Genomic DNA, 26,022 nt, shown 5'->3' on the forward strand with positions numbered 1-26,022 from the left:
ACAACAGCTGGGAAGTGACGTGTTAGTTACTATGGAGCTTCCGTTGTGGACTGCCTCTCCTGCACACTCCTACACAGAGAAGCCACTGCGGACAGTTCAGCGTGGGACCAGACCGGAGCAGCTGCAGAATAGGTAAGTATAGTGATCTCTTTATAGGGGTGGATAGATTTGGTTTAGAATGTGGCTGAGAGTGGGTTTAGCATTTATTTAGCGGTTTTGGCTGAACTTCCAAGCCCACTGCAATGGATAATGCAATGGATGGATTGACTGCTCACATCTCTCTCAGTCCAAGTTTCCTTTAGAAATGTATTTTAATTTTTGCTATTTTTTATGGATTTTAATATGTATTAGTGTCAGACACTTTATTGTCTTTTTATATTTTCAGAACCACAGAAGAAAAAAGTATGGTATTGGCATACTTTCAAGACACAATGAGTAGTGATCATCATGATATCTCCTAATTAAGGATGTCTTATGTAAGTCAACATATGTTCAAGAAGGAAATTTACAGGGGGATGCATATTTTTGTGGAGTGCAGCCTGCATTTCTGCACTTTTTACAGCGGGACAGCACTGAATTCGCTGGGATAGTGAGTATGCTAATTCAGCTCAACCCACACCATAGAAGGTAATGAAGGCTTATTGTTAAGCGTAACCCCAGGGGTGAAGTTGTACTTTAAAGCGGAGTTCCACCCTGGTTATACATTTTTTTACAAAAATACCCCCGGGACAGTCAGGGCTAGCACATTCCACAATGGCTAGCCTCTGATCTGTCCCGGGTTGCACTTACCTTTCAGGAGAAATACTTACCTTGAAATTGTCTTGTCCAGCGCTGCCATCTCAGGTGTGGGCAGCTTGAAGCCAGCACGATCCTCTTCCGCGTCCTCTTCGGTCCTCTTCCTCCTTCTTCGGTCCCACGATGCACTGCTCCGGCCCCGACGTCACTTCCGGGTCGCGCGCGTCATCCCTCCACAGCTTCTGGGCATGCCCAGAAGCTGTTTAGAAGGGAATGACGCGCGCGCCCCGGAACTGACGTCGAGGCCGGTGCAGGCGCAATGATTCCTGGGAGCGATGACGTTCAGCTCCCAGGAATCATTGCAAAAGCCAGGAAGTGACGAATCGCCGTGGCCGCCGAGGGGAGGAAGAAGGAAGTAAGGTGAGTATATTTTCTCTAAAAGGTAAGTGAAAAAAAAAAAAAAATTGCGATTATCCATTTGTTTTTCAGGTGACCGGGAGCGAGAAGATGGAGGTAAGTATAAATTTCGGGTGGAACTCCGCTTTATTAATTAATCTGACAAAGATAACTGTGTGTCCCTTTACACTGATCAGAAAAAAAATGTGACCAATAAAAATTATATTATTTCCTTGTCCATTCTGTACATTTACATCAGTTCCTGCCCTCAGGAAGCTCACAGTATACCTGCATACTCGCACTCCAAGGTCATAGACACACACACCTTGTAAATCATACTTAGACTATAACTGGTAAATCTGGCCATTGTGTAAAACTGAATACCAAGAACTGTTTTTTTTTTTTTCATTTACAGCCATTGAAGTGACTCTTTCCCTCCAATTAGGAGCAATCTATTGCTTCTATGCCTGGATGGGAATTCAAATTGCAGAAGAGATGAACGAAGATAAGCATGCAATCACTGATGAGCTTTTGATGCTAAGCCTCCAAATGATGTGCCTTCTTACTGGAGAGGTGAGGTCAATGTTATTACTTGTGCTTGCACATCTTTAATGATTCAGTAATATGTTAACCACTTGGCGACCGGCCGCCGCAGATATACTGTGGCATGCTGGCTCGGCTACGCGACCTGCCGTACCGGTACGGCGGTTCACAGGAGCGCTCCTGGGGGCACGCTCGTGCCCCCATTAGCCAGTGGGAAAGCTGATTCAAGAGGTCGGCGGCCGCGATTTCCGCCTGGCCCCCGCAATCACTTCCTGTGGAGAGAGAACAAAGATCTGATGTTGTAAACACAGCAGACCATTGTTTTCTCAGGAATCAGCACAGAGTGCCTGTGATTTTCCTATTTAGGATCACAGGTCTCTGTGCTGATTCCACAAGCCCATCCCCCTCACAGTTAGAAAACACCCCCTATGCATACACTTAACCCTCTGATCACCCCTGAGTTAACCCCTTCCCTGCCAGTGTCATTATTACAGTAACCGTGCATATTTTTAGCACTGATTACTGTAGTAATGTCACTGGTCCCCCCAAAAGTGTCAAAAATGTCAGTTAGGGGTCCGATCTGTCCTCAGCAAAAATCGATGATCGCCACCATTACTAGTAAAAAAAAAAAAATTTATAAAAATGACATAACTCTTTCCCCTAGTTTGTAGACGCGATAACTTTTGTGCAAACCAATCAAAATACTCTTATTGGGATTTTTTATTACCAAAAATATGTAGCAGAATAGAAATTGGCCTAAAATGAAAAAAAATAGTTTTTTACATTTTTTTTTTATTGGGAATGTTCTATAGCAGAATGTGAAAAATTTTGTTTTTTTTTCAGAATTGTCGCTCTTTTTTTGTTTTTAAAAGAGCACTAAACACAATTTTTTTTTGACTATACTTCTCTCTTAAATCACAGGAGTATATTTATTAAGATACACCTTTGACCCAAAGTCAACCAATAGCTGGCTAATGTCTGCTAACAGCTGACTGGGCACAACCATGCCATGGTCAACAAGGATCCTAGCAATATTGATGTGCACAATTGAGAGCCATAGACTTATGCATCTCTTTGGGAAGCCTGACTTTGTAACGACCATAACAGTTGGTTGGTGTTTATGTGCTGCCATTTGGTTGCCTTGAGATCTAAATTTTTAGGCAAGCTTGCAAAACCGAAATAATATTTGAAGGTGATGTTGGCATGCAATGACTAAAATTATAATTTCAGGTTAACAGTGCATACTCTGTGTCCTAAAATGGCTAAACAAAAGATACAGGTAAAATGAGCTGATTAAAGGGCACCATAGGGAGCTTCATAGGTTGATTACAGAGTTATCAAATTGCAGGAAGGATCGATCAAAGCACTATGGATTTAATCAGATACTTGGTTTATATGGCTGTTTAACCACTTCAGCCCCAGATGGTTTTACCCCCTTCCTGACTAGGCCATTTTTTGTGATATGGTACTGCTTTGCTTTAACTGACAATTGCGCGGTCATGCGACGTTGTACCTGAATAAAATTGATGTCCTTTTTCCACACAAATAGAGCTTTCTTTTGGTGGTATTTGATCACCTCTGCGTTTTTTTTTATTTTTTGTGCTATAAACAAAAAAAAGACAGACAATTTTGAAACAATATTTTTTACTTTCTGTTATAAAACATATCCAATAAAAAAAAAAAAATGTAAAAAATCTAATTTCTTTATCAGTTTAGGCCAATTTGTATTCTGCTATATATTTTTGGTAAAAAAAAAAAAATCCCAAAAAGCCTATATTGATTGGTTTGCACAAAAGTACAAAAGTTATAGCATCTACAAACTGTGGGATAGATTTATGGACTTTTTTTTTTTCATTGTTTTTATTAGTAATGGCGGTGATCAGCGATTTTTAGCGGGACAGCGACATTGCTGCAGACAAATCTGAAACTAAGTCACACTTTGGGGACCAGTGACACTAATACAGTGATCAGTGCTAAAAAACTGCATGGTCACTGTATAAATTACACTGGCAAGGAAGGGTTTAACATCAGGGGCGATCAAAGGGTTAAGTGTGCTCCTAGGGAATGCTTTCTAACTGTGTGGGGGATGGACTGACTGCAGAAAGAGAGATATCTGTGTTCCTAATTAGCAGGAACACAAGATCTCTCTCTTCCTGTCAGACAGAACGATGGTCTGCCTTGTTTACATAGGCAGACCGCCGTTCTGTCATTCCTCCGAACGATCGCAGGTGGCCGGCAGCCATCGCAGCTGCCGGACCTGCTGATTGGCTCCTGCTGTGTCCAATCACAGCGGGAGCGCAGCTCTGGTGGCGCACGTGCGCCCCAGAGCCGATGGAAGAAATCAAGTACAGGTATGTGATTTTGCATTTAAGGGCCACCTTGCCTCAGTTATATTTATGCAGGGCGATCCTTAAGTAGTTCAATCTCATTTACAATACCCAAGGTGAACTTCCACTTTAAAGGTACCCTTAGTCTATTAAAGTAGAATTTTACATACAGATTTAAAAACTGGAAACCTGGCAGGCTTTTTATTGCAGAAAATACATAATATGTCTCTCTGCAATAAAGGATTCTTACTTCGCCTGTTGGCAACCTTCTTGACACCTTGTCTGACAATGAGGAGAGCTTGGATGTCAATGTGCCTATACAAAGAATTTTTAAACTATTTGATGAAAGCTTCACTGTAACACTTTATGTAACATGCTTTAAGAAAAGCTGTTTTGAATACCTTTATTCCAAACTGGTTACAGGTCCTGAAACAGCATGTTGTTGGCATACAGTATTGTAATCTGAATATAAAATCAAAATCTATTTATCAAGGTACTGACCTTTTGAAGCTGCAGATCACGACCACACAACAAAGTCAACAGGCTTTTTCTCTGCTACTGTATGATGTTGACATCACTTCCTCTGTTTGTCCTGGAAAATCTTGTGGTATTATAGAGGACTGACAGCCTAATCTTTCATCACAAGCAGGCTGCTTTTGAGTGTATATGCAGCTGCAAACTCCCAAAACCCCCTCATTTTTACTGTACCCCTATAGATAATCCGATGGTTCTTTCCTCTGTAGTCTTTGCCACATTCTCAGGACATTCTTCCCAGTCTGCTACAATAATTGGCACATACATGACCGCCTTCGGGGCCTACCAGTTTTACTAAGTTGGGAACAATATAATGTGGTCTGCTGTGTATTATCATGATGTTCAGATGTTGAAAGGCCAACGAGGCGTGGTCAGTGACTGTTTAGAAAACGGGGATGTTCCCTCCTTAAACGCGTCCCCACTGTCTACAATTACTACTCGGACCAATTATTACTCGGTCTTTTGTGCCCCTGCTACTACTGAAATAGGAAAGGGACCTGGAAATGAACCTGTCCTTGGTGCAGAAAGAACATATCTCATACTTTGCTCACTACTCATCAGTAGCAAGCAAAGACCAGGAGCTAGAGTACAAGATACCCGATGGTATAAAGTTCCCGCGTTGTATACTCTGACACAAGGAATATTTTTTGGGATGTTAAAGAGGCAGGTACCATCCTTCACATTCTCTGGGCATGCAAATAACTAGAAAATGTTTGATCTGAGATGTGGGAAACTATAAAAAAAAACTCACTGATTTTAATCTAGGTAGGGATCCAGCTAGGTACCTGCTACACCTTTCTGATCTCCCAAGACATAGGTACAAGCACTCCATGTTGGTCTATCTGCATAATGCATGTATCCCGGCACTCTGGAATCATGAATCTCACACACACACACACACACATTACATTACATTGGTAAGGAGGAAAAATTTAGATGGAAGTTGTTCTCTGGACGCTCCTCCCATGCACCGGTGACTATGGCACAGTTCTTGCCACGGAGAAGTAAGAATCCATCTCTGTCCCTCCTTCTGTCTAGTTCTCTTTTGCGCTGTTCTTCTCCCTACGAATTTTTTCTCTACAGTGGCTCCGGTGTAGGGGCAACAATGAAATTCCAGTCTTCTATATGTTCTGAAAATGGTCAGGCTGACTAACGTGTCTTTATATTGTTGTGATGCTTTATATGGCAAGCACTAGATCTGCGTTTTTTTTTTTTTTTTTCGAACATTAGCTCGAGTTGTTATTACTTTGGCTGTGCCCAGTATCTAGACTTTGTATTATCAAGCATTTAATCCTGCCTGCTTGTGAAAATTAAAATAAAGAATGTTAAAAAAAAAAAAAACAGGGATGTGCTTGGAGGTTATCTTATTGTAAATATTAGTATATGATTTTCTTCATTTATTCAGGATTACATCGTTGTAAAGAAGCATGGGAAGCCTGGCATGAGCAGTGAAAACTCTTTTGCATCTGAAGATACTTTTACGAGCATAGAAATCCCCAGCTTAAATCTGGAAAATAAGCTTATGGTAGAGAAGCTGGCGGAGATAGCCTATAAAATAAGAAATGAGCTTGAAGAGGTGAGAATATTACTATTACGTTATAAAAATAAAATCTATTATAGCCAATCACTACTATGATGTAATACACTTACATATTTATCATTTTCTAAAACGACATCCTTTTTTGTTAAACAGTTTTCTAAAACATCAGGTTTCCTGGAGAAAACGTGTGAGGGTAAGCGAAACCTATCAAGCTCTAGTACTGTGACACTAATAGTAAATTGAAGGGAATATATTATTGCTTTTGTCCATATTTTCTTTATTCAATATGATCAGAACTAAGGAGAAGAAAAAGAATTTGAGAAAAATATTTTATTTGAATATAAAAAAGCAGAGCATATAGTCTCCTGTCAAGCCTGCAAGAAGAACTTGTTTTCATTTGATATTGTTTTTTTGTAATCATAGTATTGTAAACATCTTGTTTACAGATATCAATAGCTCAAGCTGAGTGACTCCGCAGTTGTCAGCAGAGTGACAAACCCTTGTGTAGGTGTGTGATTCCTAAAGAACTTTTTAGTTAGGTTTAGCCATCATCCCGGGTAAAATTTTGCATATGGGGTTGGTGCCTCAGTTCAAAATTGGGACTTTATGGGCTTAATATGTGAATTCATAGAAAATATTCATTTTTAACTTAAAAGATAATAATTTATTATATGTTTGCCATATAATATAACAAGAATATAACAATATTCAATAGAGTATTCAGAGAATTCATATATATTGTATATACTGTGTGGGTTACAGACCCATAGGTGATTGTGAGTAGGAAAGAAAGATAGGAAGTAGTGACAATGTGCTTAGGGTGACAATCACTAGCTCTCTATTGTTCCACGCTTGGGTGAAGCGTCGGATCCATAGGGAGGATGTTTCAAGGTCCTACGCGTTTCGGCCGTTAGGCCTTTATCAAGGGAGGTGTGTCACCACATCTGGAATATAGTAAATGGAATATTTGAGTATATATTATTTGAGCCAATCGGAATATTTTTCCTTTGGTCATATAATAAAAAAGACGTACTTTGCTAGGAAAAAAGGATTCTGCCTCTGGTTTCTGTCTCAGGTCCTTATCTTATCACATATGAATCGTGTAGTCACTGCTGCTAGAGTATAATTATGAAGGGTGTAAGTTTATTTTCAAGATATGTGTTTTAATAAATTTTAATCTGTTTAGGTACTCACTTGGTTAATTCATATATTTCTTTTAGCCAGGGAGCATATAATAATGTCCTTGTTCTGATCCAATCTGGATTAAAATGTGAATATGTTTAATATTTTGGTAATATAATTATTTTAGCCACCTAGTGATTCTTTTTGGAAATACAAGTAAGTAAAAATCAAAGATACAAAATGCTAAAATAATTATATTACCAAAATATTAAACATATTCACATTTTAATCCAGATTGGATCAGAACAAGGACATTATTATATGCTCCCTGGCTAAAAGAAATATATGAATTAACCAAGTGAGTACCTAAACAGATTAAAATGTATTAAAACACAAATTTATTAAAACACATATCTTGAAAATAAACTTACACCCTTCATAATTATACTCTAGCAGCAGTGACTACACAATTCATATGTGATAAGATAAGGACCTGAGACAGAAACCAGAGGCAGAATCCTTTTTTCCTAACAAAGTACGTCTTTTTTATTATATGACCAAAGGAAAAATATTCCGATTGGCTCAAATAATATATACTCAAATATTCCATTTACTATATTCCAGATGTGGTGACACACCTCCCTTGATAAAGGCCTAACGGCCGAAACGCGTAGGACCTTGAAACATCCTCCCTATGGATCCGACGCTTCACCCAAGCGTGGAACAATAGAGAGCTAGTGATTGTCACCCTAAGCACATTGTCACTACTTCCTATCTTTCTTTCCTACTCACAATCACCTATGGGTCTGTAACCCACACAGTATATACAATATATATGAATTCTCTGAATACTCTATTGAATATTGTTATATTCTTGTTATATTATATGGCAAACATATAATAAATTATTATCTTTTAAGTTAAAAATGAATATTTTCTATGAATTCACATATTAAGCCCATAAAGTCCCAATTTTGAACTGAGGCACCAACCCCATATGCAAAAGAGTGACAAACCCTTTTAGAAGATAGCTTAGTCTAAAATTTCAACCACATGTGACAAACCCAAAAAGAGATAACTACTGCGTGTCTCTTTGAGGAACACACAGTTCTCTAGGGATTATTTGTGTTTTGTTAAAGAATATGTGTGGGTCTAGAAAAAAAAGTTTGAAAATAAATTCAAGCAGCAGAAACATGTAGCAATTTTGGGATTAATCGCATCCCCTGTCTAGGGATTCAGGACTCTGGGCAACCCTGATAAAAAATACAGACTTCTCCCCGGCCCTCTAACTTTTTAGTTATCAATTGTTTTGTTTGCAACTGATGTATTTTGCCTGCCTGTCTCTGGTTTTAGTCAGAGTCACTGACCCTAAACAAGCATGTGGTCAGAATTTCTGATTTGTGTGTGTATGCGCCAGGTTTGTGATGGCCCCCCTACAAACATACACGGCTCAAAAAAATTAAAGGAACACTTTTTAATAAGAGTATATCATCAAGTCAAATAAACTCCTGGGATATTGATCTGGTCAGTTAAGTAGCAGAGGGGGTTGTTAATCAGTTTCAGCTGCTTTGGTGTTAATTAAATTAACAATAAGTGCACTAGATGGGCAACATTGAGACAACCTCCAAAACAGGAATGGTTTTACAGATGAGGCCACTGACATTTTTTTCTGACTGTTTTTCACTAGTTTTGCATTTGGCTAGGGTCAGTGTCACTACTGGTAGCATGAGGCGATACCTGGACCCTATAGAGATTGCACAGGCAGTCCAACTCCTCCAGGATGGCACATCCATACATGCCATTGCCAGAAGGTTTGCTGTGTCTCCCACCACAGTCTGAAGAGCATGGAGGAGATTCCAGAAGACAGGCAGTTACTCTAGGAGAGCTGGACATGGCCATAGAATGTCTTTAACCCATCAGCAGGACTGGTATCTGCTCCTTTGTACAAGGAGGAACAAGATGAGCACTTCCAGAGCCCTACAAATGGCCTCCAGCAGGCCACTGGTGTGAACGAAGAACTAAGGAGGCTATAAACAGCAGCACTAAATAGGAAAGCACTGATCCTGATTGAAAAGTTCCTTGTCCACACTAAGAGACCTCTAAACAAGGCTCTGAAGTAGAGGGAAACCTTGAAAGGCGTTAGCTGATGTGACAACAAGTGTTGTGGATTTTCACATATGGATTTAAGCGGATGATTTTATGATAATACTATGACACAAGTACTGGTTTGTGAGTACATTCACCTCTATTTTATCCAATAAAAACATGTATTGAGGATAATGCACCCTCTGTGTCTTCTATGCTTTCAACTGGTGTGAATGTTCTATGCTTTCAACTGGTGTGAATGTCTCTGACTAAACAATCAGAAACAGACTTCATGAGTGTGGCCTGAGGTCCTCTAGTGGACCCTGCGCTCACTGCCCGGCACTGCGGAGCTCGATTGGCATTTGCTCTTGAACACCAGAATTGGCAGGTCTGCCACTGGTGCTCTGTGCTTTTCACATATGAGCGCAGGTTCCCCCTGAGCACATGTAACAGACATCAAAGGGTCTGGAGAAGCCGTGGAGAACGTTATGCTGCCTGTAACATAATTCAGCATGACCAGTTTGGTGGTGGGTCAGTGATAATCTGGGGAGGCATATTTATTGAGGGACGCACAGACCTCTACAGGCTGGACAAAGGCACGCTGACTGGCATTAGGTATTGGGATGAAATCCTTGGCCCCATTTTCAGACCCTACTCTGGTGCAGTGGGTCCTGGGTTCCTTCACGTGCATTGCAATGCCCGGCCTCATGTGGCGAGAGTATGCAGCCATTTCCTGGAGGATAAAGGAATTAATACTATTGACTGGCCCCCTCGCTTGCCTGACCTAAATCCAATAGAACATCTGTGGGACAATGTTTTGGTCCATCTAACACCGCCAGATTGCACCTCAGACTCTTCAGGAGCTCAGTGATGCCCTGGTCCAGATCTGGAAGGAAATACCCCAGACCACCATCCGTTGTCTCATTAGGAACATGCCCTGATGTTGACAGGCATGCATATAAGCACATAGGGGCCATACAAACTACTGAGTACAATTTTGAGTTGCTGCAATTAAATTTCTGAAAAAATTAATTAGCCTGCTGCATCATTTTTTTTTCACTTTAATTTTGATTTCATCCCTTTTGTAGGTTGATAATTTTAATTTCCATCAAACAATGTGGCATCCTTTCGTTCCTAACACATTACCCAGTCCAGATCAGTATAGAAATCCAGCATGATTTTTTTCCCCATTAAGTGTTCCTTTATGTTTTTGAGTAGTGTATTTATTCATTAAATGTTTCCTTTAACAGTAGAATTTGATGTCAAAAATTTTAAAATCAGCATTTTATTTATATATTGAGGTGCAATAAAGTTGATCTTTATGATCTTGTTTTTAAAAAGTTGATATTTTTGTATAGGTAACACACAGCCTAAGGATATATCTGAACATCTAACAAACTTGTTTAACTTGGTGAACAAGATGACCAAAGACAAAAATCAGATGATCGGAAATATTGTGACTCACACGCTGGAACTTATTTATCTCTTGATTGGCGAGGTGAGCAGATAGGAAAGCAAGGTACATTATTTTGTAAAGTATGAATTAATATTCTGTACTGTTGCCAAAACCACTTTCCTATTATTAACTGTATATATATATATATATATATATATATATATATATATATATATATAAAATATTAAAGTGCTCACAAGCACTAAGCCATGGCACATTTAGTTATTAGAGGCAGGGGGTAAGTAAAAACTGCTGACCGGAGTAGGGGTGAAAGGCAGACCGACTGAAAGAAGCTGCTGACAAGTGTCAGTTCACAGGGGCGACTGAGCAGGAACAGAGAGGCATATATAGAAAATACTGTGACTGTGATAGAAAAGACTGACTGACTGTGTGTAGTGGGGACACTGGCTGAGGAGGGGGTAGTGTTAGTAACTGAGTACTGTGAGTATCTGAGTACTGTTTAGTACCTGTGTATCGTTGAATACCTGTGTATTGTTGAGTACCTGAGTATTATTGAGTACCTGTGTATTGTTGAGTACTGTTGAGCAACTAAGGGTTGAGTAACTGAGGAGTATTGTGTATTGTTGAGCACCTGTGTATTGTTGAGTAGCTGAGTATTGTTGAGTGCCTGTGTATTGTTGAGTACCTGTGTATTGTTGAGTAGTATTGAGTAACTGAGTATTGTTGAGTACCAATGTATTGTTGAGTACTGTTGAGCAATTAAGTGTTGAGTAACAGAGGAGTATTGAGTGTAGTTGAGTACCTGTGTATTGTTGAGTAGTGTTGAGTCACTGAGTAGTGTTGAGTATTGTTGAGTACCTGTGTTTTATTAAATAGTGTTGAGTAACTCAGTATTGTTGAGTACTGGGTATTGTTGAGTAACAGAGTAGTGTTGATGTATTGCGAGTAATTGAGTATTGTCGAGTACCTGTGTATTGCTTAGTTCCTGTGTATTGTTGAGTACTGTGGCGTAAATGAGTATTGTTGAGTAACTGAGTAGTGTTGAATAATGCTGAGAAACTGTGTGTGACTGTGGAGTAACTGTGGGCTGATAAATTAGAGTCAGGAAGCTAGTTAACAGTTAATCGGACACTGTTAAATCCCCATTAGATTAGTGGGTGCGATGCCCGACGGGTGTGGAGATGCGACTCGGTGCACATCTTGTGGCATGTATGCGTTCCTCGATCATCCGAATGAGAGCAAATACAGCTGTACAAAATGTAAGCACGTTGCTTCCCTGGAAGCCCAGGTCCAACTGGCAACTGGCAACACTGAGCAGAATCTCCATACTAAAGGAGAGTTGGGAACGTACCTGGCAGGGGCCAGCATAGAGGCGGGTGGAGATACAAGTGTGCAGGCATCAGAGCAGAGTAGTTGGGTGACAGTTAGGAAGGGTAGAGGGGAAAGAGTCAAGGAGACCAGTCCTGGGTTGGAACATCCCAATAAATACACCCAGTTGCGTGATGTTGGAGAAACCAGTCAGGGACCAGCATTTCTGGAGCAGAGCGACGCCCTTAGCCACCAGGGGAAGAACTCCTCCAGTGAGGGCGGGAGTGAGGCTAAGGGTAAGGAAAAAGAGTTTCTGGTGGTAGGGGACTCAATTATTAGAAGGCCAGAGAGGGCATTCTGTCACAAAGACCGTAAGCGCCAAACAGTATGTTGTCTACCGGGCGCTTGGGTTTGGCACGTCACAGATATGGTGGACAGATTATTGGGTGGGGCTGGGGAGGACCCAGCTGTCATGGTATACGTGTGTATCGATGACAAATTTAGAGGAAGGTGGAGAGTCCTAAAAAACAATTTCAGGGACTTAGGAGCTAAATTGAGGAGTAGGATCTCCAAGGTGGTATTCTCGTAAATACTACCTGTACCTCGAGCCACGCCAGAGAGGCATTGGGAGATTAGGGAAGTTAAGAAGTGGCTGAGGAACTGGTGTATAAAGGAGAGATTTGGGTTCCTGGAGAACTGGGCCTATTTTTCAGTCGGTTACCGGCTCTTTAGAAGGGACCAATTGCACCTAAATGGGGAGGGTGCAGCCCTACTGGAAGAGAAGATGGCTGAAAAGTTAGAGGGGCTTTTAAACTAGGTGATGGGGGAGGTGGGGGTCCAGATGTAGAGCTAGCCAGCAGGGAACAGAGTTCTGCAGGCAATATTGGGGGAATTAGTAGTAGGATGACCAGAGATCCAAAACCCAAGGTAGGTAAGTTGACAAATCCAAAATGCAGCCTCATAATATCTAACAAGGGTATAGTATGCGACCAGACAAAATTACAATGTTTGTATACTTATGCTAGAAGTTTGGCTAACAAGATGGGAGAACTGGAGCTGCTAATGTATGAGGAGGATTTCAATTTTGTGGGAATTTCAGAAACTTAGTTTGACAGCTCATGATTGGCTGGAAACCATTCAGGGGTATTCCCTTTATCGCAGAGATAGAGAGGGTAAAAAAGGGGGAGAGCTATGCCTGTATATCAAGAATGATGTGCAAGTGAATATGAGGGACGATATCACTAATGGAGCTAGGGAGTAGGTGGAATCCCTATGGGTAGAGCTTCAAAGGGAAGATACTAAGGGGAAAGTAATATTGGGCGTATGCTAGAGGCAACCTAACCATAGGGAGGAGGGGGATCTCCTATCACAGCTTGGAATGACAGAAAGGATGGAAAATGTTATTAGAATGGGGGATTTTAATTTTCCAGATATAGACTGGGCAGAAGTAGCCGCACATTCGTCTAAGGCTCGCTATTTCCTAAATGTTTTGCAGGACAATTTCATGGGTCAGATGGTGAACGCACCAACAACAAACAATGCGTTACTAGACCTTTTGATTACGAATAATACAGATCTGATGATTGTGGATGTAGAAATAAGGGGCAACTTAGGAAACAGTGACCACAGGTCAATTAGTTTCGGTATAAATCACAGAAATAGGAAACATAAGGTAATACCAAACACTGAACTTCAAAAGAGCAACTTCCCTAAACTGTATGTGGGTTTGAGTCTCGCGCTGTCTGGGGGGTTGTGGGTGGGGATACCCTTAATGCTGCGTGTGCCAATGCTGTAAACCATACAGTTAAAAACAAGGATGGATGGTGGGGGGGGGGAGTACCGCGCTTCAGGGAAGTTGTGTATTAAATAAATAAGTGAATAATATTATAATGTATGTGGAGTCAATAATAAATAAATAAATATACTGTGATAGTGCTGAATGCTTTGTGATGTCTTCTAAAACTTAACAGTATAGATCTCCACTAAAACAATATATCTTAAAAATCATCAGTTTACCAAAATAAAGTGCTTCCAATGTCTATAAAGTGCTCAAGTGTCCCAGAACAAACAAGGGATTCACAGGCGGTTTATTTTGTAAACTGTGCAATACACAAGATTATTCACCTGTTAATGTTCTGTGCACTGAACACTTTACTGTCACTTTTTTATGATTATGCCTTTAATCACTTGGTAATAATACAGATGCCATTATAAGCACCTTATGTTATTAATTGTATATGCACCCTTGCACTTGATATTTATAGATCCATTTTTGGTAAACTGATGATTTTTAAGATATATTGTTTTAGTGGAGATCTATAAGTTTTAGAAGACATCACAAAGCATTCAGCACTATCACAGTATATTTATTTATTTATTTATTATTGACTCCACATACATTATAATATTATCCACTCATTTATTTAATACACAACTTCCCTGAAGCGCGGTACCCCCCCCCCCAACTTCCCTAATCTGCGCTCTATGCTAGACGATATTAAATGGGATAGAGTCCTGGGAACAAAGAACACTGAGGATAAAAGAGTGCTTTAAGAACATACTTAATAAGGGTAATGGCCAGTGCATTCCAACAGGGAATACGTTTAAAAGAGCTAAAATAAACCCTGGGTGGCTAAACTCCAATGTAAAAATGCATATAAAAACAAAAGAAAAGGCCTTCAAGAAAAACAAAGCTGAGGGGTCATTGGCAGCATTCTAACATCACTAAGAATGCAAAAAGATATGTAAGAGCACAATCAAGGCGGCTAAGATAGAACACGAAAGACAGTAAAAAAAAAAACCCAAGAAATGATTTAAGTATATAAATAGTAAGAAACATATCGGCCCCATAAAGGATGATGAAGGGAATCTGGCTATAAAGGACAGAGAAGGCAGAGGTTCTAAATAAATTCTTCTCCACAGTCTTCACAAAGAATTGGGGGGATACAGTAGCCTAGACTGTAATGTTAAAGGTAATAACACGTCACAGGAAGCACCCTCATAGACTCGAAAAACTAAACACAAATAAGTCACCGGGACCAGATGGCTTACACCCGAGTGTCCTTATGGAACTCAGCCAGGTGATAGCCAGACCATTGTTCCTAAATTTATATGAACAATTTACTGACAGGAATGGTACCAGCTGATGGGAGAAAAGCCAATGTGGCACTAATATTTAGAAAAAGGGCAGAGATATATCCCTGGGAACTACAGGTCGGTTAGCCTAACATCAGTAGTCTGCAAGCTATTTGAGGGGATGATAAGAGACTATATACAAGATTTAATAATAAAAAAAAAGGTATCCGTAGTAATCAGCATTGATTCATGAAGAATCGTTCTTGCCAGACCAATCTATTAACCTTCTATGAAGAAGTGAGCTGCCATCTAGATAAAGGAAAGGCTTTAGATGTAGTGTATCTGGACTTTGCAAAGGCATTTGATACAGTTCCCCCACAAACGCTTACTGTACAATTTAACCACTTGCCGACTGCCGCACGACGGCAGTCAGCCCCTCACAGGCAAAACAACAAAAATGACAAAAAAATCTTTCCCTTTGTTAGTAAACGCGATAACTTTTGCGCAAACCAATCAAAATACGCTTTTTTCGATTTTTTTTTTTTTTTTTTTCTTTTTACCAAACGTATGGTAAAAAAAAAAAATTGGCCTAAAATGTTGAAAAATTTTGATTTTTACATTTTTTTGGGGGGGAATTTCATATAAAAAAAATGTGAAAAATATTGTTATTTTTGCAAAATTGACGCTCTTTTTTTGTTTATAGCGCATGATCAAAAAATCGCACAGGTGATCAAATACCACCAAAAGAAAGCTCTGTTTGTGGAAAAAAAAGGACGCCAAATTCGTTTAGGTACATCGTCGCACGACCGTGCAATTGTCCTTTAAAGTCACGCAGTGCCAAATCGCAAAATAGACCCTGGTCAGGAAGGGGGTAAAATCTTCCGGGGCTTAAGTGGTTAAGGTATGTAGGTACCAGTCCAGAGGGTGGTGGTAAATGGGGAGTACCCGGATTGGTCTGGTGGGGAAGGTGGGGTTCCCCAAGGAACTGTCCTGGGACCAATCCTGTTTAATTTATTCATAAACGATCTAGAGGATGGGATAACCAGCACAATCTCAGTATTTGCAGACAATACTAAGCTAAGCAGGACAATACTTGCTACACAGGACATGGAAACCTTACAAGAAGACTTGAACAAAACCATAGGGTGGCCAACTACATGGAAAATGAGGTTTAATGTAAAAAAATAGATAATGCATTTTGGTGCCAGAAATAAGAACCGAAGTTACTCGCTAGGGGGGAGAACCTCTGGGGGGAATCTAAGATGGAAAACAACCTAGGTGTCCTAGTAGACAACAAGCTCAGCAATGGCATGCAATGCCAAGCTGCTGCAAGCAAAGCCAACAGGTATATTGGCATGTATAAAAAAGGGGATTCACTCCATAGATAAAACGATATTTCTCCCACTCTACAAGACTCCGGTCTGGCTGCATCGCAACTATGCCATCCAGTTCTGTGCACATATCCTGTACATACGCTCTCTCTTGTTTAGGCATATTTTTCAGGATACTAAGACCTGAAGATTCAGTAGATTATTTTCTGGAACCAGCATACAGCCACCAATCAGATTTAAAGTTTCAGGACATGTCACATCTACAGTAATTGGAAACCAATCCACCTAGTAATAACTGTTGACACATACCTAATCTATCCACTCCTCCCCACCATAGCTTTCTAGTACATGTATAAGCTGTGGTTGGCAAAAAATATAGCCTGCTTTCCCAGATGGATGTCAAGGTGGAGCATGCCATGTTTCAATGTCATCTGTACCTTCTTTGCTTAGCAGTTATTTATAGATCCCCTAAGGTGAGCACCACTGCTATCAACAGATTCATCTGTTACCACTAAACAAATAGGTTCGCTCACACTAAATATATTTGCAAAAAGATACTAAGTAATCATTTATGACTCAGAGTAAGAAGTAGTAGAAGCCTACATGGGTGTGTACGGCACACCATTTGCCACTATTGCATTTTTTAATAAGAGTGTGCAAAATCTGCATGACATGCTACTTGTTTCATACTATTCTAGGATAATGTTGTAAAGAAGGGTGGGAAGGTCACAGGCAACAATCAAGCATCTGATGAAGATCGTAACTCAGTGCTATGTGAAAGAAGCAGAGTAAAGAAGATCTTGGAATTTACAAATAAAATAATTCGATTAGTTACTGAAAAGGTGAGCATCTATACACATGCAGGGATTGCAAAATGTCTTCCTTTAGAACAGACTGTATTATACGTGTGACTTCTCTGGCAAACGTAAAAAAGAACTATAGGAAAAACTTTTTTTTTTTTTTCATTTTGGATAAAGCAGGCAAGGGTTATAACCCCTGTCAGATTTTATTTTGCTATCTGTGTATCATTGTGGAGATTTCCCTTCACTTCCTGTCCCATAACCACTCAGAAAGTGAGAAGAAATTCCTACAAAATGAAAATGATAATAAACACGCACTGTTTAATTTACATTGTCCCTTCTCTTTCTGTATGTAGATAATAGCGCTGTAATTATTTTAATTAAAATAAACCTCGAAGTACCTTTTTTCCTAATCGATATACAGCAGTCACGTGATGCAGCTCTTTCCCAGCCTTTCTGCAGGGCAACATAAGCAGGAGGAGCTTCTAGTCCCCTGCTGCGGGTCACACATTCAAAATATAAAAAATAGCCTTTGGAATACAAAGTAAAAATAATTCATATCAATAAACTGTTTTAAATTGTCATACAAATATATATTTGTTAAGAAATATTTATTATTTTTTGGCAATAACATGGTATGGTCAGATTTTTGCCAGTCATAGGTGGTGTCACACCCTTCAGCCTGTGTCTTAGAATAAGAGGGAGGTGAAGCCTCCATCAATCAACATGTAATATCCCGCCCCAAAATTTGGGATTTTCTTTCACTTTCTTTTTCAATGATAATGGTAAACAGGACAAATAGAGAGGGTGAACCTCCTTAACAGGGGAACAGACCGCAATAAAAACGGACAGGTGTTATAATCCATCTCCACTCTATCCAAAACTAAAAAAAAAGTTATGCCTTTAGTTATACTTTAAGGTAAAGCTGAACTCCAGCCTTGCCTTCAGGCTTGTACTGGTTTACAGGCCCTTTTCTTGTACTGAAGTTGCTTAGTCTGCAGCTTCTAATGCAGGTTGTGAGCTCCTCACATTGTGCATTAGAAGCTGCAGCAAGTCAGATAGAGCCCACTTCATTTCCTGACTAGAGAATATATAGCATTGTCTAGCTCTTTCCTTCCAATGAATAACTAACTATCCCTGGCCTGCCTCTTTTATTCAGTGGATGTCAGTTATTTTAATCATGGAGGCTCAGCATCATTTGTGGGAATTATCTAGTTTTCTCAGCTTAAAAATGCAGTCTACCCCTAATACTGTAAATTCTTCTAAAATTGGAGAAAAATGTCTAGCAGCAGAAAGTGAATCTATTTTTTACTACTTGAATCTATTTTGTACTATATATCTACTAGTATTATTTATTAAATAAGTATAGTATTATTTATTAAATACAGTACAACAAGAAAAGTGCAGTCTTGTGCTGTAATTCAAAACCTTGGCAGTTAAAGCAGAATTTTATCCATAACAACTTGATAATAAATAATATATATACCGTATTTTTCGCCGTATAAGACGCACCGGCGTATGACGCACCCAATTTTAAAGGAGGAAAATCTAGAAAAAAAAGATTTTGAACCAAATACTGTAGTAAAATATTTTATATAAACTGTATAAAGTTAACAGCAGTTTTTTGAAAGGAGCCTTCAGTAATCAAGGTATAGCGTGCCCCCTTTCAATGCAGACCACAGTGTGCCCCCTTTCAATGCGGAGTGCCCACAGCGTGCCCCCTTTCAATGCGGAGTGCCCACAGCCTGCCCCCTTTCAATGCGGAGTGCCCACAGCCTGCCCCCTTTCAATGCGGAGTGCCCACAGCCTGCCCCCTTTCAATGCGGAGTGCCCACAGCCTGCCCCCTTTCAATGCGGAGTGCCCCCTTTCAATGCGTAGTGCCCACAGCCTGTCCCCTTTCAATGCGGAGTGCCCCCTTTCTATGCGTAGTGCCCACAGCCTGTCCCCTTTCAATGCGGAGTGCCCCCTTTCAATGCGTAGTTCCCACAGCCTGTCCCCTTTCAATGCGGAGTGCCCACAGCCTGTCCCCTTTCAATGCGGAGTGCCCCCTTTCAATGCGGAGTGCCCACAGCCTGTCCCCTTTCAATGTGGAGTGCCCCCTTTCAATGCGGAGTGCCCACAGCCTGTCCCCTTTCAATGTGGAGTGCCCAGAATGCAGAGTGAACAGCGTACCAAGCCAGTGCACTTGACTTACCTGTTTTAGCTGCAGCTTCCTCTTCAGTCCCTGCGTCTCTTCGAGTCCTCCTGCGTCCCGCCTCCTCCTCGGCCAATGGCATTGGCCGAGGAGGATCCGTGAGACAGTAGCGAATTTTCATTCGCTATTGTCACACAAATGGGCGGGCTCGAGGTGCACTGCTCTGCGCCTCGGGTCCACCCTTTTCGGAGATTCACAGTGTGAGAACGGAGCCATCGGCTCCTTCTGACACAGCTGCACGGGGGGGGGGGGGGGGGGCGGGCAGAACGATCGTCACTCGGCTCAGACTGTGTATTTGCCGTATAAGACGCACCAACTTTTCCCCCCCAGTTTTGGGGAAGAAAAAGTGCGTCTTATACGGCGAAAAATACGGTACTTAATAATATATATATTAAAAATAATGCTTAAAAGTGATAAAAAATTATGTTCTTTAGCAAGGAACATACATTCCACATTAATATTTATGGTACCAAAATGAGTTTATGCTGTAAATTGCCTCCAGTATTGCTCCTGTTTCTTCTTGCTGGAGGCTGCCATTTGCTGAAGCCCAGAGCCCCTGAACAGCAGTAAATAATAAAGTGGAACTAAACCCATCGATTTAACGTTTTTCAAAACCGTTACATTCCGGGAATACTGGGATTGCTAACTGTCACATTTGCTTGTTTCCTCAACCAAACTATCAAATGTCTGGTGTCATAACGGATCACATGTGCAGAACAATGACAGTTGCTGATCAAACAGAAGCAGCTTCCTTGGCTGTAAGGCCCTTTTCACACCTGAGCGTTTTTCAGCTCGTAAAATGCTCATCTCTGAAGTCTCAAAACGCCCAACAAGCAAAATCCCATTAATTTCAATGGCCCCTGTTCACATATGAGCATTTTGTCACCTGAAGCTCAAAGTACATACGCTTTTTTTAGGCAGATTACAAGCGTTTTTGGTCAGATGGCAATGCCTGCCTCCAAACACCTGCAAAAAACGTCTGAAAATTATATGCTCAGGTGTGACTGGTGCCTGAAGGATAAGAGTGTTTAATTCCACTTTAGGACTGTCAGCAGGTCGGCCTCTACAAACTCAGTGGTTCGTAAAATTGGAGAGCATCTGAGCACGTGCAGAGTAGGGTGAAACATTGTATTACTGGATTTTAAACAGTATAGATACTTATGTCTTACATAGCTATACCTGCATGGGGCCAGCATGAAGTGATCTAGCAGGGCTTATTTTTCGGACTAAAATTGTTGATTTTTATCTTAGATTACAGTAAAATCGGAAGATGCTGAAGTATATTCCACAATGGAAGAGTATTTAAAAGGGTATAGGGAGTTTTTTAAGGATGTGACAATGGATCGTGTGCATAATCAGGATACTATTGGTAAGAAGAATTGTGTTACGTGTTTAACCTTGTAAAAGCATGATCCAGAAAACAGTTGTCTCTAGCCTTATGGTGTTTAAAGCAAGCCTTTGCTAGGCTTTAAGCATGCTTTGTGCAGTTTTCCTGGCATTTTTTTTTAATTCTCAGTGTAAAAATAATTCTCAAGTACTGTATGCCTCTTTAAGTACCGCTGTTATTACTTTAACGGTCAGCCCCTCACAGGCAAAGTGACGTATCGGTACGTCACTAGCCTGTGAGGCTCTGGGGAGCGAGCGCGCGCGCCGCCGGATGCGCGCTCCCGCTCGGTCACGGAACCCCCCTCCCGCGCGTGTGGCCCCGGCGGACCCGATGTCCGCCGGGCACTCGCGATCGTCCGTTACACCGGGAAAAAGGCAGGCGTCTAATGTAAACACAGCCACCTGTCATTCTTCCCTGTGTATGAATGGTGATCATATGGTTCTGCTATGTAGGACCGTTGATCACTGTTCTTAAACCTCAAGCCACAGCCAATCACAGTTAGAAGCACGCCCCTAGGGACACACTTAACCCCTCCCTCTCAAAAAAGTTAACCCCTTCACTGCCAGTGTCATTTTACAGTAGCAGTGCATATTTATATCTCTGATTACTGTAGTAATGTCACTGGTAACCCCAAAAGTGTCAAACATGTCAATCAAGGGTCCGATCTGTCCGCTGCAATGTCGCAGTCCCGCAAAAGAAATCGCAGATCGCCGCCATTACGCGTTTAAAAAAAAAAAATGACAAAAAATCTTTCCCTTAGTTAGTAAACGCAATAACTTTTGCGCAAACTAATCAAAATACGCTTTTTGCAAATTTTTTTTTTTTTTTTTAACCAAGCATATGTAGCAGAAAACAAATTGGGCTAAAATGTTAAAAAAATTTAGATTTTTAAATTTTTTTTTTTTTTTTGGGAATTTTATATAAAAAAAATGTGAAAAATATTTTTTGTTTATAGCGCATGATCAAAAAATCGCACAGATGATCAAATACCACCAAAAGAAAGCTCTGTTTGTGGGAAAAAAAGGACGTCAAATTCGTTTAGGTACAGCGTCGCACGACCGCGCAATTGTCCGTTAAAGTCACGCAGCGCCGAATCGCAAAATAGGCCCGGGTCAGGAAGGGGGTAAAATCTTCTGGGGCTTAAGTGGTTAATGTTTATAAGCTGAATAGTATAGCTCTTATTATATTTCTGGTGCTGTGGCTCTCATATACAGAAGCTGTGATTTACATAGCGCCAACAGTTTGAGCAGCACTGTACAATTACAATACAATTCAGTACAAGATAGTTCTGAGGGCCCTGCTCCTGAGAGTTTACAATCTAATAGGGAGGGGCAAGTGGTACAAAAGGTAATAACTGTGAGGGATGAGCTAATGGGAGAATTAAATGTTCAGTTGTCAGGTAAAAGGGATAGGCTTCCCTGAAGAGATGAGTTTTCAGGGATCGCCCTATAGTGGAAAGAGTAGGAGTTAGCCAGACAGATTGGGGTAGAGAGTTCCAGAGGATGAGAGAGGCTCTGGAGAAGTCCTGGAGACCAGCATGGAAGGAGGAGACCAGAGGGCTAGAGAGTAGAAGGTCTTGGGAGGATGAGTTGGGTGATATATTAAGACAAGATTGGTGATGTAATTGGGGCAGAGTTGTAAATGGATTTGTATGATGACTTTAGTATTTTGAATTTTATTTGTTGGACAATTGGAAACCAGTGGAGGCTGGCAGGAAAATATAGATGTGATTAACAGTAGAACGAATATCCTGTGACATAGAAAAATTGCAACTGCCTCTATTTTTTACAGGATCTTGCTTTCAGAATATATTCCCTCTAGTTCCTCCTGTTTTGAATTGTATTGTAACTGTATTGTCTTCCCTCACATTGTAAAGCGCTGCGCAAACTGTTGGCGCTATATAAATCCTGTATAATAATAATAATAATAAATATTTTGGAGTATGGCCCCTTTCACACTTGTGCGACTTCAAAATCGCGCGATTTACCGTGATTTTTGCTGCGACTTTTCCCGCGATTTTAACTGGGCTTGAATGTCTTTGGCCTCAAAATCGTGCCAAAGTAGTGCAGGGACTACTTTAAAGTCGGTGTGACTTCAAGTCGCACTGATATATGAATGGGGCTCATTGAAAATAATGGAAAACGACTTGTCATGAGATTTTGCGGTCCAAAATCGCGGGACAAGTCGCAATAGTGTGAAAGGGGCCTATAAAGTATGTTTTTCAGCTTCAAAAGGGTACAAGCACTATTCAGTCAACACACACAAACTTGCCCGGAATAAGGTTAATAAATATTTAAAGTGAACTATTTTTTGAAGTTTTAACAAATGTAGGTTTTACTAAAAATGTGGAGTTAGACTTGTAATATTAGAAATTTTAAACACACAAGACACCCAAGAATCTACTAAAAAAGCTGAGCAACATTTTCTTACATCTGTTTTATGCATGGAATATTGATATTGATTTTCTTTTAATAGGCAAACCTGTCATCCAGAATCGTCTTAATGAATCAACCACCAGTGTTATCGGCTTGAATTCTGTTAAAAAAGAAAATGTAAACCATCAGTCTGATCTTGATCCAAAAACTCCAGAACAAACTAAAATCAGCAAAAGAAAAAGTAAGCCTATGAGAATCTTATCCAATGAATTCCCTTCACGTAAAAGGAAGCATCTCACAGACCCAACTGTTTATTCTATGAAGCAGCAAGACACGATTAAAGGACCTGCTCCTGTCAATGACTGTGATATACAAAGAGCTGATACTCATGTTACAACAGAGGATTCCAAGCTTGGAAAGGAGGTTAGGGGCTTAAATGGAGTATTGGATGGGGCAGATATTACTGAAACCATAAAGGATGATCAGGACTGCTCTGAACATTCTGAAGCTTGCCAGTCAGAACCTATTCTACACTCGGCAAGAGAAAAGACACACGAATGCACTGCATGTGGCAAATATTTTGCCAAAAAATCCCATCTTCAGTCTCACAGACGAGTTCACTCTGGAATAAGACCATTCGCCTGTTTGGACTGTGGAAAGCGCTTTACCAGTAACTCTACTCTTGTGGACCACCAGAGGATTCATACAGGGGAAAAGCCATTTGTCTGTTCAGAATGTGGAAGGAGTTTTACCAAGAACTCTAATCTCATTGATCATCAGCGGACTCACACAGGAGAAAGGCCTTTTGCCTGTACAGCCTGTGGGAAGTGCTTTGCCAGGAGCTCTAACCTAGTAGAGCATCATAAGACTCACACAGGAGAAAAGTCCTTTGTGTGCTCTGAATGTGGGAAAGGCTTCTCCAGAAGCTCAACTCTTGCAGAGCACCAGAAGACTCACACGAGAGGAGAGACCTATATCTGCTCCGAATGTGGCCAGTGCTTTACTAAGAACTCCAGTCTGATTAGACACCAGAGTATTCACACCGGTCAGAAGCCATATATATGTACAGTATGTGGAAAAGGCTTCTCCAGTAGCTCCAATCTGGTGAGACATCATATCACGCACACAGGAGAAAAACCATTTGAATGCCCTATATGTGGCAGGACTTTCAACCAAAACTCTAATCTTATTTCCCATCAGAAAACACACAGAGTCAAGACTTTTGAAGTAAAATAACTTTCTCTATATTTATTTTATTGGTGAAACAAATGAACTGGAAATGTGGTGATCTATCAAGATACAATTTTATTATATTTAAACTGCATTTGAATAAAGAGAGCTGATTTAAACAGATTCTGTCACCAGTTTTTTTTTTTATTCAAAATTTTTAAGGAAAAAACTGTGCAGTCTTGTTTTTAAAGTGGAGTTCCACCCTAAAATGTGACTTGGGTCCATCTTCATGCCCGGGGTCACCTGAAAAACAAATGGATAATAGCAATTTCTTTTTTTTTTTTTTTTTTTACTTACCTTGTTTAGACGATAATATACTTACCTTACTTCCTCTTCCTCCCCTTGGCGGCCACGGCCCATCATCACTTCCTGGATTGCAATGATCGTCATCGCTCCCAGGAATCAATGCGCTTGCACCGGCCCCGATGTCAGTTCCGGTGCAAGCGCCGTCATACCTTGCTAAACAGCTTCTGGGCATGCCCAGAAGCTGTGCAGGAATGACGCGGCAGCCCCGGAAGTGACGGAGGGGCCGGTGCATTGCATCGTGGGACCGAAGAAGACGGAAGAGGACGCAGAAGAGGATCGCGCTGGCTACAAGCTGCCCACACCTGAGATGGCAGCGCTGGACAAGACATTTTCAAGGTAAGTATTTATTCTTGCAGGTAAGTGCAACCTGGGACAGTTCAGAGGCTATCCATTGTGGAATGCACTTGCCCTGGCTGTCCCGGGGGCATTTTTATGTATTTTTTTTTTAGGTGGAACTCCACTTTAAGTAACTTTTTTCCCTTTTTTAATTTTAAGGTTTGAAATATTCTGACACTTCCAGAAGTGTCAGATTCTACTAAATGCTGGCTTTCCCTGCTGATATGTTATGGCTGCTTGCAAAACCTCCCACTGACAGCAGGAATGGTTGCAGACAACTCTAATGATAGTTATCATGCAGCCCGGAGGGACTCGCTCTGGAGCTATCAGGACAATGCAAAAACCAGTACTTTTATTACAGCTCACCTCTCCCCAAAAGGGGGCAGCAATGACCGAAACAGCTTGTACTGTCAGTATCGGAAGTTTGCTGGGGGCCGCAGCAAATGAGTGTGTAAGTGAGGTGACACTGTCAACTTTAGAGAGACTTCTACTCAAGAGATGCCTGTCTGCACTAATGGCCATGGCTTGCAACAAACCACTGATACTGTGAGCTGGAGAACAGGCTATGTATGCTGGGTTTGTTGTCTGCTGCTCCCTGTAAAGTGTTGATGTGCAACAGGAGCGGTGTGCAGACAGCTGTAATGAAAGCACGCTTATTACAGCTCTGATGGCCCCAAAGAGAATCTCTTTTGAGCTATAAACATAACAGTACTTTGATTACAGTTATTTGAACACCACTCCTGCTGTCAGTATCAATGGGAAGTCTGCAGCAGCCGTAACATAAGGCTGGGAGCGGGCATTTAGCAAGATCTGACACTCCCAGAAGCGTTGGATTTATGCAGTAACTGTAATTACAGAGAAAAAACTAATTAGAAAACATACATCACATTGAACTTTTACTTTTTATTAAATAAGCCTGCAAATAATAAAAAAAAAATTCAAACTGGTGACAGGGTCTCCTAATAAGGCAACCTAGAATT

The 26,022-nt window shown here is 40.7% G+C and overlaps 1 protein-coding gene across 1 annotated transcript; it reads left to right on the top strand.

Moving 5' to 3' along the window:
• Positions 1-383: 383 nt before the first annotated feature.
• Positions 384-24,529, top strand: LOC309553322 (uncharacterized protein). The gene is made up of 8 exons (XM_082254376.1): positions 384-476; positions 1,547-1,704; positions 5,941-6,111; positions 6,229-6,268; positions 10,641-10,780; positions 17,112-17,255; positions 20,660-20,777; positions 23,271-24,529. Exons 2-8 carry the CDS (start codon positions 1,603-1,605, stop codon positions 24,404-24,406), a joined length of 1,851 nt encoding a protein of 616 aa, XP_082110502.1. The 5' UTR covers positions 384-476; positions 1,547-1,602; the 3' UTR covers positions 24,407-24,529.
• Positions 24,530-26,022: the final 1,493 nt, after the last annotated feature.

Source organism: Pelophylax lessonae, assembly GCF_965119305.1.
Source record: "Pelophylax lessonae genome assembly, chromosome: 4".
Classification (NCBI taxonomy): Eukaryota; Metazoa; Chordata; class Amphibia; order Anura; family Ranidae; genus Pelophylax; species Pelophylax lessonae.

Coding starts and splice junctions, on each gene's coding strand:
- LOC309553322 (XM_082254376.1), top strand. CDS start 1,603: ATGGGAATTCAAATTGCAGAAGAGATGAACGAAGATAAGCATGCAATC. Junction 6,269..10,640: donor CCTGGAGAAAACGTGTGAGG/GTAAGCGAAACC, acceptor ATTTTTGTATAG/GTAACACACAGCCTAAGGAT. Junction 20,778..23,270: donor GCATAATCAGGATACTATTG/GTAAGAAGAATT, acceptor TTCTTTTAATAG/GCAAACCTGTCATCCAGAAT.